This window comes from Sphaeramia orbicularis, chromosome 7 (assembly GCF_902148855.1).
Source record: "Sphaeramia orbicularis chromosome 7, fSphaOr1.1, whole genome shotgun sequence".
NCBI classification, from domain to species: domain Eukaryota; kingdom Metazoa; phylum Chordata; class Actinopteri; order Kurtiformes; family Apogonidae; genus Sphaeramia; species Sphaeramia orbicularis.
The window spans coordinates 37533752-37552122 of record NC_043963.1 but is presented as its reverse complement, the minus strand read 5'-3'; the positions used below and the strand labels follow the sequence as shown (position 1 = coordinate 37552122).

General features: G+C 37.1%; 1 protein-coding gene across 2 annotated transcripts in view; it reads left to right on the top strand.

Annotated features, from left to right (window-relative positions):
• cpne5a (copine Va) overlaps positions 1-17589 on the top strand; it is a 141666-nt gene extending 124077 nt beyond the window's left edge. For both annotated transcript variants that reach the window (XM_030138231.1, XM_030138230.1), the window contains 4 exons: positions 6424-6526; positions 9460-9517; positions 9694-9767; positions 13748-17589. In XM_030138231.1, the coding sequence (XP_029994091.1) occupies positions 6424-6526; positions 9460-9517; positions 9694-9767; positions 13748-13936 (424 nt within the window). In that variant the 3' untranslated portion in view covers positions 13937-17589. The remainder of the gene's footprint in view (positions 1-6423; positions 6527-9459; positions 9518-9693; positions 9768-13747) is intronic.
• Positions 17590-18371: the final 782 nt, after the last annotated feature.

Sequence of the window (18371 nt, the reverse complement as noted above, 5' to 3'; positions counted from 1 at the left end):
ATTCACAGCTGTCCTGAGGCAGGCTGACGGAAGCATGGCTGCCAATTCGCACCTATGGCCCCTCCGACCACCACCGAACATTCATACGTATTAATTCACCAGTGTGAGTAGCAGCACTAGAGGATAGGAGGGTGAAGTGTCTTGCCCAAGGACACAACAGCACATAACTAAGACAGAGCAGGATTCGAACCGCCAACCCATCTGATATTGGATGACCCACTCTACCTCCTGAGCCACGGCCGCCCCAACAGAGTAGTGCTTCTCAAACTTTTTACAGTGGAGTACCCAGTGAAATATATATATTTTTTTTAGCCAAGTACCCCCAACTCTCACTTCAGTGAGTTTGATTGAAAAAATGGGGCAAAATCTGTTTTTATTTTCAAAACTTTGTAAACAAGCAACATATACTATATTTAACTGTAATATATTAGAAAAACAAATCTTTATAAGTAAATTTTGCATGCAATATATAAGAAAAATACAAGAATTGGTTAATTAATCTAATAAATTCATCTTGAGTAATATAAAATAGAACTGTTCTTAAAATGTTACCAAAGCTTAGGGGGGGCTCTGACTTTTTAAAAATATTAAATGAAATGAGGTCAGGAGTGTCAATTTTATTATGTGACTGTATTTATTGTGTTTTATATTTTAGCATTAATTCTCTTTATTTTGTATTCAGTATGATGACTTATTTAATGTATTTTTCCAAAAAAATGTCAAGTACCCCTTGGACTTCTTCCAAGTACCCCTGGGGATACATGTACCCCCATTTGAGAAAGACTGCAGTAGAGCAGGGGTGTCAAACATGCGGCCCATGGACCAAAACCAGCCAAAGGTTCCAATCCAGCCCACAGAATGAATTTGCAAAGTGAAAAAAATGACTCAGAGAACATTGACAGTCAAGGGTCTCGTAGAGTCTTGACAAGTTGTTTTAAAGTTAAAAGTGGTATTTTTCAGTTCCAGATGCCTGTTACTAGATGTGTTGTGTATTTGTGGATCCACTGTGATTTGTAAATTGTAATGTACTTGTGTAACTGATAAGCTGAAGCATGATATTGTTAAAATTGTATTTATTTTTCTGAAGAAATTTTAGGTTGTTCATAGATGTTAATATTTTTGTGAAAAGATAAAATTTTCATAGTGTAATTATGCTTTTTTGCAGTAGAACAAAGAGAAAAAATAGAGTTTTTCATTATTTATTAAGTTATTGTCCTATTATTTTACTGGCTTGGCTGAATGTGCCTCCTGAACTAAAATGAGTTTGACATCCTTGCAGTAGAGGCATTACCAGGTACCATCAGGTTAAGGTGGGGTTCACCTTGGACGTGTCACCAGTTCATCACATATATATACATATACATATATATACAGACGGACAAACATTCACTCTCACATTCACAGCTACAGGTGATTTAGAATGACTTTAGATGAAAGCCCAATAGTAGCTGGAATAGATCAGCTCCAACACCCTTTAACAGGTTGGAAAATGAATGAATGAATGAGTGAATGTGAATAGTGGAAGTAAGTAGAAATCTGATGGACAACATTCCATTTTACGCTCCTTTATACTTCTCCACTACATGTCAGAGCCAAATACTCCACTGCATTTGTCTAACAGCTTTAGATACTTCTCAGAACGCTATTTTTCATCTTTGCATTGTACTAAAAGCATGAAGAGTCCCTTTATGGGTTAAGAAAATTCACTTCCTTTTTAAAACTAAATAAAGTATTTTCCACAGCCTGAAAAACAGACCTGTTACAAACGCATGAAGATCTTATAGAATATGATGCTTTACTAAAATGAGCCTGACGTACACCTACAATGGTACAATACATGTTAAAGCAGCAATAAAATGAATCCAAACATTAATAATGACTTTTCCTGCTTTAACTATATTTTACTGAAAATGCAGCCATACTTTTACTGAAAGCTGCAGTGCTTCATAGTTTTTTGGGCAGCACTGAGCAAATGTCTGAGACTGATGCAGACTTTGGTTAATCATGACTTTATATAAAGGAGTGTGAAACGATGTCAGATCATCTGTCTTCATATTTATCCTTCTGATTTCAACAATCAGCATTTACACATTCTGGCATTTTCCCCTGATTTTGGTTTGTACACCTTTAAGTTAGTTTTTGAATAAGAACTTTTACTTGTAATGCAATATTTTCACTGTGTGCTGTTGGTATTTTTATGGATTTACTGTAGGTGTGTGGGTGAGGTGGTGAGACTGGCTGAGGACTTATAAACAGATTCCACAAATGACCTTTACCACCAGTACAACTTCCTTTAATCTATACACATGGGAATGGAATGGAATGCATTAAATCCAGTTTTACTATTATCCTTCCCCCCAAAGGGGAGGCAAGGGGTATTGTTTTTAGTTCGGTTTGTTTATTTGTTTGTTAACTCTCTAGCAGCAAAACTATTGGTTGAATTCATACCAAATTTGGTTTTATAGATTGCCAGTTACCCAGAATAGATCTCATTACATTTTGAGAAAAGTAGGTCAAAGTTTCAGTTTTATATACATTTTTTAAATCTTTTTTCCCCCATTTACTTAGAGTAGGCGAAATTTCACATGTATGTAGCAACAAAACTGGTGGTTGAATTCATACCAAATTGACTTTATAGATTGTCAGTGACCCAGAATGGATCTCATTACATTTTGGGAACAGTCGGTCAAAGTGAAAATTTCTTATGAATTTTTAAAAAAAATCTTCCCATTTACTTATAATGGGCGAAATATGTGTGAGGGGCGGGGTTTGTTGTGCCTGGCACCACTTGTTTAAACTGTGTTGAACATTTGGCCCCTGATTGTGTGGTGACACTGGACTTTTGTAGGACTCTAACTGGGACCGTTCATGACTCATTGACTTGTACTTGAATATATATGACTTACTTTTTTGCACTATGTGGTGGTTTGTGCACTATGAGCCTGATGTACAACTTAATAGACTCTCAGCTTGAAATTACTCTCTTGTTCATTAACAACTTATGATGACATGTAGGAATATGAACATTTAGCACTCAACCAGCTGATTAAAATGTATGACTGAATGATGTACATAACTTACAGTAGCCGCACAGTGTAAAGTGGCTGGCATGGCTTTGGTATGACAGAATTTTGTCACTGCATTCTTCCTAAAAAAGAAGAAAAAAAGGAAAACATGGCAGATCATCATCAGTATATCCATCATAGCAGTATATAGACTCTTACAACAATAATCCTTCAATCATCATTTCTGACCCCCTGTCAGTGTGTTCTGTATTAACCTGCAGAGACCCTTCCCTCTGCCTGTATTTTCTATTTTACATTTGTTTTGGTGTGTATTGATTCTTTCTGGACGTCGATGTTTGGTCATTGAGTTTATACTTCAAATTCAAACATCACTGCACATCATTTGCAGGTGGAACAGCATTAAAATGAACAGACTGATTCATTCTGCTCTTTTCTCTTACCGCATTTCATTGAGTGTGGTGCAGTTCTATCTGAGACACTAAACACTAGCGAAAGCATAACACATCGATATCTGTGCTTGTTGTCTGGTGTCTACTAGACCTGTTTGTCAGACAGAGCAGATGGGAGGTGTGTACAGAGTTAATAGTGTGGGGATGTTTATTTGTGCTTTAGAGCAAAAAGTATGAAACAATCAAAATATTTTTTTTTTCAATTTCATTGCTTTTTTTTCTCATTAAAGCAATTTCCTATTCATTCTGTTGCCACTTCTATTGGGTGGAAAGGACTTTGAACAGTTTAGTTTCAGAGACAAGTCATTTTTACCTCTCAGCCAACTCTAGCCAGAGGGGTATTGTAATCGTTTTTCCATGTGTCCGTCTGTTTGTCTGTCTGTCTGTCTGTCTGTCTGTCTGTCTGTCTGTTTGTCTGTCTGTCCATTCTGGCCTAGGGGTAGTAAAAGTTTGCAGCACGTTATGTTTATCAATTACACATATGATGTTTGTCAGTTTAAAGGTTAAAAAGACAAGTATCTAGCAGGTTTTGGTAAAACTGTTGGACTGTAAGACTATGAAAATATGTAAATAGAAAGGCTACACACCCGTAAGTCCCATAAGTTACCTCATCTTAAATTTCTGCCTCCACAGTCTGATCAGAGTTACCGAAAATGTCTTCGACATGACTCGACTGTAGTGATTTTCACCTCTTTTAATACTTTCACATCTCTCTCATAAATCAAGGTGCCAAATCGAGCTGCTGTTTTGGTGGAGATGCAGTCCACTGAGCTGTTTCACAAAAACCTAGATGTTACTTAATTATCCTTATGACAAACTGCAACTTTGTTAATTTGTAAAATTAGTCTACGCATCAACAAACAGATCCTCCAAACATATTACTTTTTTTTTCCAAAGAGGTGTGGTTTCGCCTTAAATGAACATACTTAAACCCATCAAAACCCAGTGCTACTTTTGTGTCAGTTCCCAAATGAATTTTTCTTGAGATTTAACCTTTCTTAGGTGATTTATCTCCATTTATTATAATATTATCCTCTGTATTTTGTGTTTCTTCAGTGGAAATTGTGTATTTTGCTGTATTTAATTTACTGATCATATAGATATTCATAAAAACTCAGAGTAAAGTTGAGGGTTATTATATCAGAAACAGAGAAAACTAAAGAAGAAGTGACTTTTTCGGCAAAGATATCATTAACTGAACATAAAACAAAGTGTCTCCATCCACTGTCATTGATCCAGCTCTGTGGGTTTTACTGGTGAATCAATGTTGTAGAAGATGACGGTGTTTCCATGTTTACTATGGAGCCTCTGAACGTCCAAATGGGTCATATCTGATGACCATGAAAAGACGACAAACTGTATTTTACACCAAGTAGTTACATGTATTGATAGGATTAATGGATCAACAGGTGTTAAACAGTTTAGATCAGTAGATGGATTTGGTCGACGGTGGCTGTTTGGGTCTTTACGGGTTAAAAGTGAAGCAACATGAACTTGATGTGTTTGTCCTACCAGGGTACAGTGTAGACTTTGTGATGTAGAGCCCTTACCAAATAATATCTTCATAATTTCATATCGTCTGATGGGCCATGTTACATATTATTTCATTTCACAAAAGGAGTAAGCACAGACAGGACAACCCCATAAACGATGCACAGAAAGCCACTGCAGACCACTTTGCATGAGGTCAGGGAATGAAAATAAATAATAGATAAATATTTCATTTCAAGACTAATAAAAAAGTGATACAGTGCCACTAAAAGATCTGGAATAAAAGCACTCCTGAGTTATATAATTACTTTATACAGCCCCACTATGTCTAAATGGAGCAGTAAAACTCTGATCTTACACTCACAAGACTGAAAATTATGCACAAATATGGTGCTGTGTTCAAGAGAGGATGTTATATCCATTCAACCGATGATTAAAAAAAGACATACATGACCAGACGTTGACCTCATGAGCAGGATATTACAGTTAATTAAATAGTGTTAGTCTGAAGTTCATATTTGCACTTTACACTTGCTTTAATGTGCTTCAGTGATGACAGTAGGTTATATAATGCAGGCTGCAATTCACTTCATGGGTTAAAGGTTGTTGATGCACAGCTCATAATGTAGACTTTCTCATTTAAAATCTTTAATAAGTTAACCATGCCCTTCAATGCACCGGTCTCTGCAGATGTCTTCATCTCAAATACGTTGGTTCTTTATAGTGCACCATTCAGTCTGATGATACAGTTACGGTGTCCAATGCGTGTGAACCATGCCAATGCTGAATACAAATGCCTCTTTAATCACCTGAACACTGGCCATCGCTCTTCTTCCTGTCACAAAATGGGCACGCTCTTTGATTAAAATGTCAACACCGCAGTCAAATTTACAAAACTGAATGCATGAATGCGGACTCACCTCTGAACTGTCCTTGTCTCTGATGATGATCTGCCATGTTTCCCCTCTTCTTGCTCATCAAGTCTGGTCAATTGAGTGCTAGGCAATCAATAATGTTCTGAAAGAATAAGACTGCACCACTTGCATAAACAGTTTAATAAATAATTCATAGAGCAGCCAGTGATGGGCGATTGAAACTAGGCCACATTCACTGTGTTGTCTCTGATGGGTTTTGTAATAGTGTCTGGATAGACCTCTGAGACGTGAGGAGCTATACAACATATTTTACTTCTTTACATGTCTATATTAAGCTTTTGTGTCACAAGCTGAGTGGAAGAGAGGGTTTGTTTCTGAAAACATTCTTTATTTTTCATCTCTGATGCAGTGGTTGCTGTTGCTGCACTTGGTGTCCTTCTGGTTTACAAAACACAGAACTCAGAGTTCCATTTTATAACCACGAACGCGTATTCTGAATCTACGCATAACTTTGTTTTCGTCTACTATCCGTAGTCTGGTGCAGGTTGAAATCACTCGGTGCTGATGAACTCTTTCTTTCAGGTATGCAGCAGCCGTCCAGGATGGTTCTCAGTACTTTGTGCTGCTCATCATCACTGATGGCGTCATATCAGACATGGCTCAGACAAAGGAGGCCATTGTGAATGTAAGTACTGCTCTAACTCTACCTGCAGGATGCTCACCTCTCTGTCCCCCTCCCTCCTTTCCTCTTGGTTCTGCAGGGTTTGGGCATTGCAGGTGCTTTTAGTATACTGTAGCACTGCTCTTGGGCTTTCTGCTACTTTCAGGGGTTTATAAGCCAGGAGCACTAGATTTGTGGATTTGTGGGATGTTTTCTGCTCCACTTGTTTCCAGCCTTTGCTTGAATGCTCTGTTTGTCCAATATTTTCCTTTTTCATTGAGACCCTGTGGAGGCAGAGGGACTCAGCTGAGATTTACTCCCACGTCAACAGGTTCACTTTATCAGACGCATTTCAGTACAGTCTGAAGCACCTCTGTGGTAACATGTTGAAGTGTTTTTTGTGTTTCTCTTGTCTTTGCTGCATGCTGCACAGTGCATTTTTGTGTTTTATAAAAAAAAAAACAAAACGGAGATAATCTAGTGTTGAAACGTGTCTACACTGGAGTCATCATCGACTTGCTGCCACTACACGGTGCTCTGACCCCCAGCAGACTGGGTTTAAAGGGAATTTGCGACTGTTAATCAAACCATTCGAACAGCCACACCTTCCTTTTAAGATCTTGTCTGCTGCTCTGCACTGCTCAGGCCAAACCCGCTGTGTGCTGCTGCTGCTGCCTCTCACCTTTCAGTTTGGACCCAGCTTCTCTTTCTTCTGCTGACAGAGCAAAGGACTGAATGACCTGCGTCACCTGGCATTCAGTCTTTGTCCTGGAGAAATGAGTCACAGGCATGCAAGGGAGGATTTTTCATCTCTACATTCTCGCTCCCTGGTGCTGTGGTGTATCTTTATCGACATCTTTAAATTTGGCACAAATAGACATTAAAGCACATCTGTTGGGAATGTTAAGATACCGCTGCTGGCTTAACTATAATGTTTATTCTGCTTTTTTGTTACCTAAATCACAGCACCTTATCCTTCAGTGACACATCTAACAGGACTGCCTGTGGGGTAAATTCAAACTCCAGCTCCAGCTTTGATGTTTTCTGTTTTAGCAACTAATTTGATTTCAGAAGCATAAATTATTAAAAAATAACTCTCACTGACCTGGATTGCCACCACATAAATTACTTTGTATCCACGTATTAGATTACCTCTACTGCAGTCAGGTTGGTACAAAAAAAAAAAAGAAAGAAAATCTGTGGAGTTTTCAAATTAAGGGAAAGGTCTATCTGAGGCCTGTTTGTCAGAATGAGAAAGCAGATGCTGCACTTATACTGTATACAAGCTATTACAAGAGAAGATACTCAGAATATTTACTTTGTCACATTTTAAGCAGTCAGATGGAGCAGCAGCATAGATAGAGTAGATAGAGAGATCAAATTTCCTCAACTCTTAAAAGAACACTTCATTCCTCTGTTGATTATGACTAAGATCGATTCAGTTGGAGATATGTGGTTTTAACAGGACACTATAATTATGAAAAATCAAATAGATAGATAGATAGATAGATAGATAGATAGATAGATAGATAGATAGATAGATAGATAGATAGATAGATAGATAGATAGATAGAGAGTGAGTGAGTGAGTGAGTGAGTGAGTGAGTGAGTGAGTGAGTGAGTGAGTGAGTGAGTGAGTGAGTGAGTGAGTGAGTGAGAGAGGGAGAGAGAGAGAGAGAGAGAGAGAGAGAGAGAGAGAGAGAGAGAGAGAGAGAGAGAGAATGCATCCCGAGACACTGATGGAGTGAGATCCCCTGAGTGACTTTACAGACAAAGTAACAAATGGTGTGGACTAAATAATTCAGCTCTGGATACTTGGTTAATGTCTGATCTGGCATTTAGGGGTATACACACACACACACACACACACATATATATATATATATATATATATATATATATATATATATATATATATATATATATATATATATATCAAGGTCTTGTGTGCTGAAAAGGGCAAAAAGAGTGTATGTATTATGTGTGGGAGCAGGAGGTCAGAAGGAATGAGTACAGCAGGGAAAGAGACCAAATGCAGCAGTAGACAGAGAGAAGGAGGTAGAGTAATGATAGGGAACAGGGAGAGGGTGGTCCTCCTAAGTCTATTCACTCTATCCGTGACAGGCATCCCCCCCTTGGGGGGTTTTTCCAGGAACGCTGACCCACTTTTACCCCTGTAAATGCATTTTTACCACAAGCATATATCACTCATCCATACCAGAGTTTCATATTTTCCACATTAGGACTGCAGTAAATTCATGCACCTAACCAGAACACCAACTATTACCAAGATAAATCGAGCTCTATTTTTGGTTGAAATGGAATTAAGGCAGAATGTGGTTAGTATGTTCTGTTCATGGTTTTATATGCAAACATCATTAATAAGTGATGCTGTGACTGTGTAAGGAAAGTGTTAGGGGGTGATCATGTTTTATGAATACACAGTTTGACTTCCTTCATGTTTGTTCGTGTTGTTTTAACTGTAACTGTAATTTTTGATCTTATTTTGTGCTCATTATGCACCAGAACATTGTGTACTTTAGAGCTGAGGTGATTTTGTCTTTGAAATATCTACACGACGTCAGACTGATTCTTTGATGCTGCATGTTGTTACAGCATCAATTCCTTGGTGTGGAATGTATTTTACTTCAGTCCCTAGACGACCAAAAGCTATCTACCATCAAACCTCCATGAGTCTGTATATAATTTATTATTGTATTATTTTATTTTTAGCTTTATTACTCATGTTTGTGACTTCTCTGGGGAAATGTGTCTGCGCATTAATTTTACATTTTCAGAATAAGAAGTGCATTGGGGGGAGGTATACAAATAATTGGAAATGTAACACCTTCCAACTGTGATATAAGCAGATGTCAACCTATTTTTCAGAACATACAGGATATGCTGTCTGAGGTATCGGAGTCACAACTGATTGTTTGTTTTTCTTGTTCATGACAGGCAGCTAAACTCCCCATGTCAATCATCATTGTTGGAGTTGGCCAGGCTGAGTTTGATGGTGAGAAATGTATCTGTGTTTATCTGGGTTTGTGGTGTTTTGTTTTCATACTAAGTATAATCTTACCAGTAAATAGCAGTTTATCTCACTTGTTTCTTATTTTACTAGATGTATGAGATGAAGGTTTAAAGATGTTTAAAGACACAGTGTGTTTCTCCTCGTTTTCCTCTCTGCAGCCATGGTGGAGCTGGATGGTGATGACATTCGGATTTCTTCACGGGGGAAACTGGCAGAGAGAGACATTGTACAGGTGAACATTTTCCACTGTTTCCTCTCATTCTTTGTTTTTAATTGGCGATGGCTCTCAACTGCAAAACATCCTTTTGTCATACTATTGCTATAACTAAACTAACATGGTTCTACTGACTATTAATACTAAAGTAACAGAATATATTATACACTCAAGTATACAGTACATGCATGTTTTCTCATGCTTATCATGTCTGTAAAATAAACTAAGGCCAGCAGTGACTTCGCTTATCACAAATACTTTGTCTTTTAAGGCTTTTTTAGGTAAGTAGAGACAGAAAACAGGGGATAGAAAGTAATGGAAGCAAAGGGTCCAGGTCAGATTCAAACCTATGCTAGTATAGTAGCAAATCAATAAATCAATGTGTAATTTTTTTTTATTATTAAGATTACTATGAGATGAAAATTATTTATTGGATGTTTTCTTAAAATGTCAAATTGCTCCTTCAATTATGGCAATGGTTGACAACAGATCGAAGAAAGAAAGGCATATTTTAAATCAGGGGTGTCAAACTCATTTTAGGTCAGGGGCCACATTCTGTCCAATTTGATCTCAAGTTGGCGGGGCCAATAAAATAACATAACAACCTGTAAATAATATAAACTCTGAACTTTTCTCTGTGTTTTAGATTGTAAAAAAGTAAAATTACAAATGAAAATTTTTATATTTACAAACTATTCCTTCACAAAAAATGCGAATTACCTTAAAAGCCTGAAATTTCATAAGAAAAAAAAGTGCAATTTTAATAATTTTATAATATTATACCTCAACTTATCATTTACACATGTGCATTACAACTTACAGATTACAGTAGGTCTACAAATACACAAAATGTTTAATAACAGGCAGAATATTATTGCATTTTTGGAGTTTGGAACTAAATTGGTTTTAACATCTTTGATTGGGTGACACAGTGGTGCAGTGGTTAACACTCGTGCCTCACAGCAAGAAAGTTCAATTCCAACACCAGTCGATGGGGTGGGACCTTTCTGTGTGGAGTTTGCATGTTCTCCCCGTGTCTGCGTGGGTTCTCTCCGGGTACTCCGGCTTCCTCCCACCATCCAAAGACATGCACTGATAGGTTAATTGGTTCATCTAAATTGCCCATAGCTGTGAATGTGAGAGTGGTTGTTTGTCTCTATATGTCAGCCCTGCGATGAACTGGCAAAATGTCCAGGGTGAACCCTGCCTTTGCCCATAAGCAGCTAGGATAGGCTCCAGCGACCCCTGTTACCCTAGTGAGGATAAAGCGGGTTCAGAAAATGAATGAATGAATGATTGTTAATATCTTCAGTGTAATTTTTGTATTTCACAAATTCATCCTCCGGGCTGGACTGGATCCTGTGGTGGGCCAGTTTTGGCCTGCGGACCGCATGTTTGACACCCCTGTCTTAAATACACTGAACAAAAATAAAAACGCACCACTTTTGTTTTTGCTCCCATTTTTCATGAGCTGAACTCAAAGATCTAAAACTTTTTCTATAAACACAAAAGGCCTATTTCTCTCAAATATTGTTCATAAATTTGTCTAAATCTGTGTTAGTGAGCACTTCTCCTTTGTCCTTTGCTGAGATAATCCATCCACCTCACAGGTGTGGCATATCAAGATGCTGATTAGACAGCAGGATTATTGCACAGGTGTGACTTAGGCTGGCCACAATAAAAGGCCACTCTAAAATGTGCAGTTTTACTGTATTGGGTGGTCCAGGGGGGTCAGAAAACCAGTCAGTATTTGGTGTGACCACCATTTTCCTCGCACAGTCTTCTTCATGAATTCTCTGAAACAGCTTTGGAGATGGCTTATGGTAGAGAAATGAACATTCAATTCACAGGCAAAAGCTCTGGTGGAGATTCCTGAAGTCAGCATGTCAATTGCATATTCCCTCAAAACTTGTGACATCTGTGGTATTGTGCTGTGTGATAAAACTGCACATTTTGGAGTGGCCTTTTATTGTGGCCAGCCTGAGGCACACCTGTGCAAAAATCCTGCTGTCTAATCAGCATCTTGATATGCCACACCTGTGAGGTGGATGGATTATCTCAACAAAGAACAAGTGTTCACTAACACAAATTTAGACAGATTTGTGAACAATATTTGAGAGAAATAAACCTTGTGAGTACACAGAAAAAGTTTTAGATCTTTGAGTTCAGCTCATGAAAAATGGGAGCAAAAACAAAAGTGGTGCGTTTATATTTTTGTTCAGTGTACTATTGGCCAGTTTGAAGGAGGTTCATTGGTGACCTTTAACCATTGACCATGTTAAAATGTTGACTTGTGCATACATTTACTGACAGTATTATCCCTTAATTTGCAAATTTGATTGGCTGATTGACTGGTTGATTGACTTTATTTATGGATCACCAGACAAACCAAATCCATAGCAAGTGCAGATGTTAAAAGACGGAAACAACACAAGACATTTATAACACAATACAAACTTCTATTCTCAGTCAAACAAAAATATATCAACAAAAAAGGAACAAAACCAACACAATCAATACACAGATGGACTGTTTGTAGTCTGAGTACCGACCTCAGGTGGAAATGCTGGCTTTGTATACAAGTTAGTGACAGAAATCATTCCTGCATTTTTTGGAATTTACTTAAAATATTAGATAAATATGCATGTTCATCTTTGCCTCCTGCACATACGGTGTTACAGTCACAGTGAAACTGATTTCCATTGCCTAACTTCCACAGCAACTGTGTGGATTGAAATGAGTCTTGTAGTGTTTTATTCAATCGAACTGAATTGAATCGAATCAAATTGAATTGAATCAAATAGATCTTTATTGTCACTGTCAAAGGAACAAAGAAAATCCATTTAGCAGCAAAAACACTGTATAAAAATATCACACAAAATACTGAAAAATGTAGGCAATGTGCAAATCTACAGGATAAAAGATTAAATACGCATGTATTACAAAAGTACTACTGAAACATACAAAAAGCTAACTCTGTAGTACAGATGAGAAGTATGTACAACAATAAGGACTTTTATATACAACAAATAAGGACCTGTACAACAAATTATATACAACAAATAAAGACAAATATCTACAACAAATAAGGAATTTTATATACAACAAATAAGGACCTGTACAAAAAATTATATACAACAAATAAAAACAATTATCTACAACAAATAAGGACTCATAAGGACCTGTACAAAACATTATATACAACAAATAAATACAAATATCTACAACAGATAAGGAATTTTATATACAACAAATAAGGACTTGTACAAAAAATTATATACAACAAATTAAGACAAATTTCTACAACAAATAAGGACCTCTACAACAAATTACATACAACAAATAAGGACTTTTATAAACAACAAATAAGAATGTGTACAACAAATTATATACAACAAAAAATGACTTTTATACACAACAAATAAGGGCCTGTACAACAAATTATATACAACAAAAAAGGACTTTTATATACAACAAATAAGGGCCTGTACAACAAATTACATACAACAAATAAGGGCCTGTATAACAGATTATATACAACAAATAAGGACTTTTATATACAACAAATAAGAACCTGTACACCAAATTTTATACAACAAAAAAGGACTTTTATATCCAAAAAATAAGGGCCTGTACAACAAATGATATACAACAAATAAAGACAAAGATATACAACGAATCAGGACTTTTATATACAACAAATAAGAACCTGTACACAAATTATATATAACAAATAAAGACAAATATGTACAACAAATAAGGACCTGTACAACAAATTATATACAACAAATAAGGACTTTTATATACAAGAAATCAGGATCTTATTTGTTATTATGCAACAAATAATATTTTCAGGATACTATCAAGAGAACAATTGTGTTTAGTGACATAGATGTTTAAGACTCAGATTATGATCCATCTATCTTTTGTTTTGTCCCTAACATTTCTGCTGTTGTTGCATACACCATTAAAATACATTTGTGTCCATGCCATCACAGTTTGTCCCGTTCAGAGACTACATGGATCGTACAGGCAACCACGTGCTGAGCATGGCGCGGTTAGCCAAAGACGTACTGGCTGAGATCCCTGACCAGCTCATCTCCTACATGAAGAGCAGAGCCATTAAACCCAACCCGGTCCCACCTGTTTACGTACCCGTCGACCACCCAGAACCCAACCCCGTCTGAGCCCCGCGAAACAGCTCCACAGTGGGGGTGGGACAGGTCCACGGAGAGATGGGGATCCTGCCTCCACCAACCGTCCTTCGGAGGGAAAATGGAAACGCTTCGAGGCCCTTTCGTAAATATTAATCCAGCTGCACGAAAACGTCATGAGACTCCATTTTGGTTTGGAGCAAAACGACTGCTTTTGAGGGGAAACGCTGATGATCGGGGAGTTGTCCTCTCTTTGCCTGAGGATGAGAGCGCTGTACGGTGTAAAGGAGGTCTTAGTTGTTTGCTGTCAAACCTGTCAAAGTGGTGATGTAATGGATAGCAAGTAAACCTGTAGAGAGGGCCTGTTTGAGGGCATAAATATATTATGAATAGAATGTGCCAGTGTGTATCATGTTTGTGATACCTTTTGGAATCAATGTGTTCAACTAGGAAATCAAGTGTATATTTATTAATTTATTTATTTAATGCAGAAATAATTTATTCCTTCGAGGTGTTTTAATGGATGAGGATCAAAGTCATACTTCCCCTGTAGTTTTCCATCCTATATTTTGTGACAAGTGTAATAAAAATCCCCATTTCTACTTTGATAAGGACTGTAATATAAGAGCATGTGATAAAAACCTACTCAGCAGTTTATCGTTCATTTTCGCTGATAATTTTTGATTGCAAGCTGTAACGTAGAGGACCTGCTGCAAGCTGTTTCCACACTGATCCCCCAGCGCCATGTCTTAGACCTATTTCTAATGTTTATATTAACAGAATGCACTAATTACTGCTCAAACAAAAAGCACAAAGGTAGTGTTCATAGGCTGAAAATTATTACTTTAAATGAACCAGCAGATGCCACAATAAACCTAATGGAAATGAGCCCAAGTTATTTATCTATTTATTTTTTTAGCTCTAGCTCGTCTTCCACCACCATAAGATGAAAAAAACAACAACAGGAGTGTTTCTATGAAAAAATTACCATATTGACATGTTTCAGCTACCCAATATTTATCAGAATAATCTATGTTTACGGAAAAATAGATAAATAATTCCAATCACAGGGCGTGCAGAGGTGGTTCGACGTATGCATATAAATGATAAATGTCACGCTCTGAATCTCATTTATTATCTGGTTGTTTCTGTGTTTCTTTTCCATTATATTTGTTGTGGCTCAGGTTCATGGTCTGGGATTTTGCTTTGTACTTTAAAGGACCCAACAAATAAACTTTTGCAAGACTGATGTCAACTTTTTTTTTTTTTTTTCCCAAAATTGCGAATCTTGCAACAGAGTGTGAGATATTTGGAGGGTTTTTTTTTTTTTTTTAGGGTTATCTAAGAAAACAGGTGATTGCACAAAATAAAACAGTTATGAGTCCAGTTTTGTTCTTTTGGTTAATGTGTTTACTTTGTTGTTCCAGTGCTCACAGATTCTTTCTCTATTGTTGTTATATTCTATATTGATTCACCCATTTTATAAGAAACAGTTACACTTTAATACTTTAATAATTCAACCCAGTTGTTAATACACGTTTTCTTCCCTTGTTTGTGACTCTATACAAACTTTTAAAAGCTAGTTTGTGGCACACTTGTATAGATCCTAAGTTCTGTATTTGTAATGGCCATCTTTTCACTCGTACCTCTCAGTCACTCAATATCCTGATCCAAATGTGCCTATTATATGGAAACATATCCAAATTTAGTTACCCAGGTTGTATTCTGCAGACAGCAGATTTCATTGTTTCGATGTACACACACAGAAAATGATGGGGATGATAAAACTGTTGCAAGATTAGGTTTATTGCAGAGGCTGTGGCTGATACACACTGTTTCAGCCAGTGTTGTGTTTTTTTTATACTTACAGCTCTTCACAAATGATCTTTGAGATAGTGAAGGTTAACAGTGTTGCTGAGCCTTGTTGTACAATTTGCAAAGTCAAGACTTGTTTACAATTCAACTGTGGCTATTAACATTGCCTCAAGGAAAAAGTAAACATTCATGGGTCTCATTATGAAATTAGTTCAAGTGTAATCCTTTTGTTTGTACATTGTGTAGTTTAGAGTTTCACTGGATGACACTGGAGAACTAATGTTTACAAAGATGTGTTGTTTTGTCTTCTGAAAATGTGAAGCTCTAACTTTCCTTTGGTCCTCTTTCTGCTTTGTTTTGTTTTGTGTTTAGGGAAAATGTGTCCATGTAATTTATGTTGCTTTAATATCTTTGTTGGCCATCGAACATGCTGACTCCCGTTGTTTTAGTGCCCTCCGACTGCAGATGGAGTCTGATGATACTGCACAAACTCCTTCTGTCACAGGCCTAGCTCTATTTGACTTTTTTTTTTTTCTTTTTTTTTTTTTGGGCAACATTATTTCTCCCTCAGAAGATGAAGCAGCATTTAATCTGCTGCCAAATTCACCTGTTCATCAGGCTGTAATGAGGCCATTAAGTTAAGTTATGTAACGCTCATAAATACCGGTATACCTCTGCAAAAAGTCTGTCAAGCCAAATGGAAATGAATAATATACAATACATTTGTTAGAAAATTTCAAAAAGTATTATGAAGTATTATATAACTCCACCTTTAATGCCATTAAAGTATAGATATCTAATATATTTATTTTGCAGTTAATCTCCTTTATTGCTATTTAATGCTAAAGTAATTTTATTTTCCTATATTTCTTTTGTGTTACTTCAACCAAAACAGTGACAAGTGACTGCTTACGCACAGAAAACAAAGTGTCATCAGGTTAGTGTGATGCCACTGAACTCAGCGTCATGCAGATCACATACTGAGTGAATCCTGCAAATGTCTATGAGAAAAGATGAAATGTGAAGTGGAGATGGGCCATATGTTGTGTGCACTTTTGAACACATTTCAGATAATTAACAATGTCTAAATAATTTAATATAAAAAATAATCCCTTTTTTTGGTTATTCCACTAAATAACCAGTTTACTCATTTTTTCCTGAGGGCTGTTACCTCTGTGAGTTTGTCCTCCCAGAGAAATCAAAGATAGTACCCTTTGTAATAACAAAAGAAAAATCAATAAATATGAAATGAGCACAGTAATGAGACTTATGCAATTGTGGAGCATTAAATTATGAAATATATTTTCTTCTTTTTTTTTCAGTCTTTAAATTGTCTTTCCAACAATATAATTATTTCCTTTCTCTCAGTGGAAATGGCTTTGATTATCCCTTCATTCAGAATTTCCTTTGAGGCTGAATTCCAATTATGTACATAACCCCCGTATTAAAATGATTCAGTGCCAAATGTTTTCCGATGAACTTGGCCTCTTCAGGCAATGTGCATGTTTGTGCCAAACGGCAGGAAGTTTTGATAGTCTGCCTTCATTTCACCTGATTAGTGCATCTGCCATGTGCTTAATTTGTTAGTTGGGGTGTTATTTAGAGATAACAGCCACCAAGCATGTTGCATCTCTGGTTTTGTTCCATTTTGTTCCTGCGAGACACATACTGTATGGGTTCTTCTTGCCACTACTCCTGTTTTATCCCAGGTTGTTTACATACCTCTCTTGGTCTCTGACTTGCATGCTGAATAATTTCCAAACCAGGTGTTGGACATGATATTGTCGTCATACTGTGGTTTGTGAAATGCTTTGTAATGGATTGCCTTAACTGAAGATTAATAAAATACTGACAACTTTGGCAGAATATAATGTTAGCGTGTTCTTTTGTTGGAAGCGCTAAGAATAAAACCAGATTCGGTCTCATTTTTATAAATTTAATTTGACTTGATCTGATCACAAACAAAGCATTACATAGTACTAAGGAGGAAATGGATCCAGGCATTCCTACGCACATCACTTTTATGATCCTTGTAAACTGATCTTCAAACTGTGGGCTGACCCCTTGTGGGGTAAGTGGGGTGGGTCACCAAAAATGGGCTGGTGTTATCTGACTCTTAAAGGTGGGGTGCAAGATGTTTTCTTGGAGCATTTTTTTACTATATTGCTTAAAATCCCCTTCACACCCCAATTACAACCAATCAATTAAATGCTCTAGCACAAAAATAAAAAAAACAATTAGTTACCTGTGGAACAGACAGGACTGAAAAAACACCATCCAATCATTTTGAGCGCCCACTCGAAATGATTGAACGGTGTTATGTCTATCAAACTCAACTGCCATTTGTCCCTCCCCCCTCTGCGCGTACCCCTCTTTGTGCATGAATCGTGCTTTCTCAGAGGTTTGGAGCTCTTGTTCAGGAAACGAAGCCAGAGCCAGAGCTTGGCTATATTAGCTATATTAGGATGGAAAGTTCACCGACAAACTGTTTTGTCACAAACATAAATCACTAGGAAATGTAACATGAGCCAGATAGGTGTGAACTGGGGCTGTTCTGTAAGAGTGGGGGTGTTGGAGGAGACTGAATGAGGTATGCATGGATACATGAGCTGGAGCCGGGGTCCATAGCCAGGGTCGGAGCCTGAACCAGGGC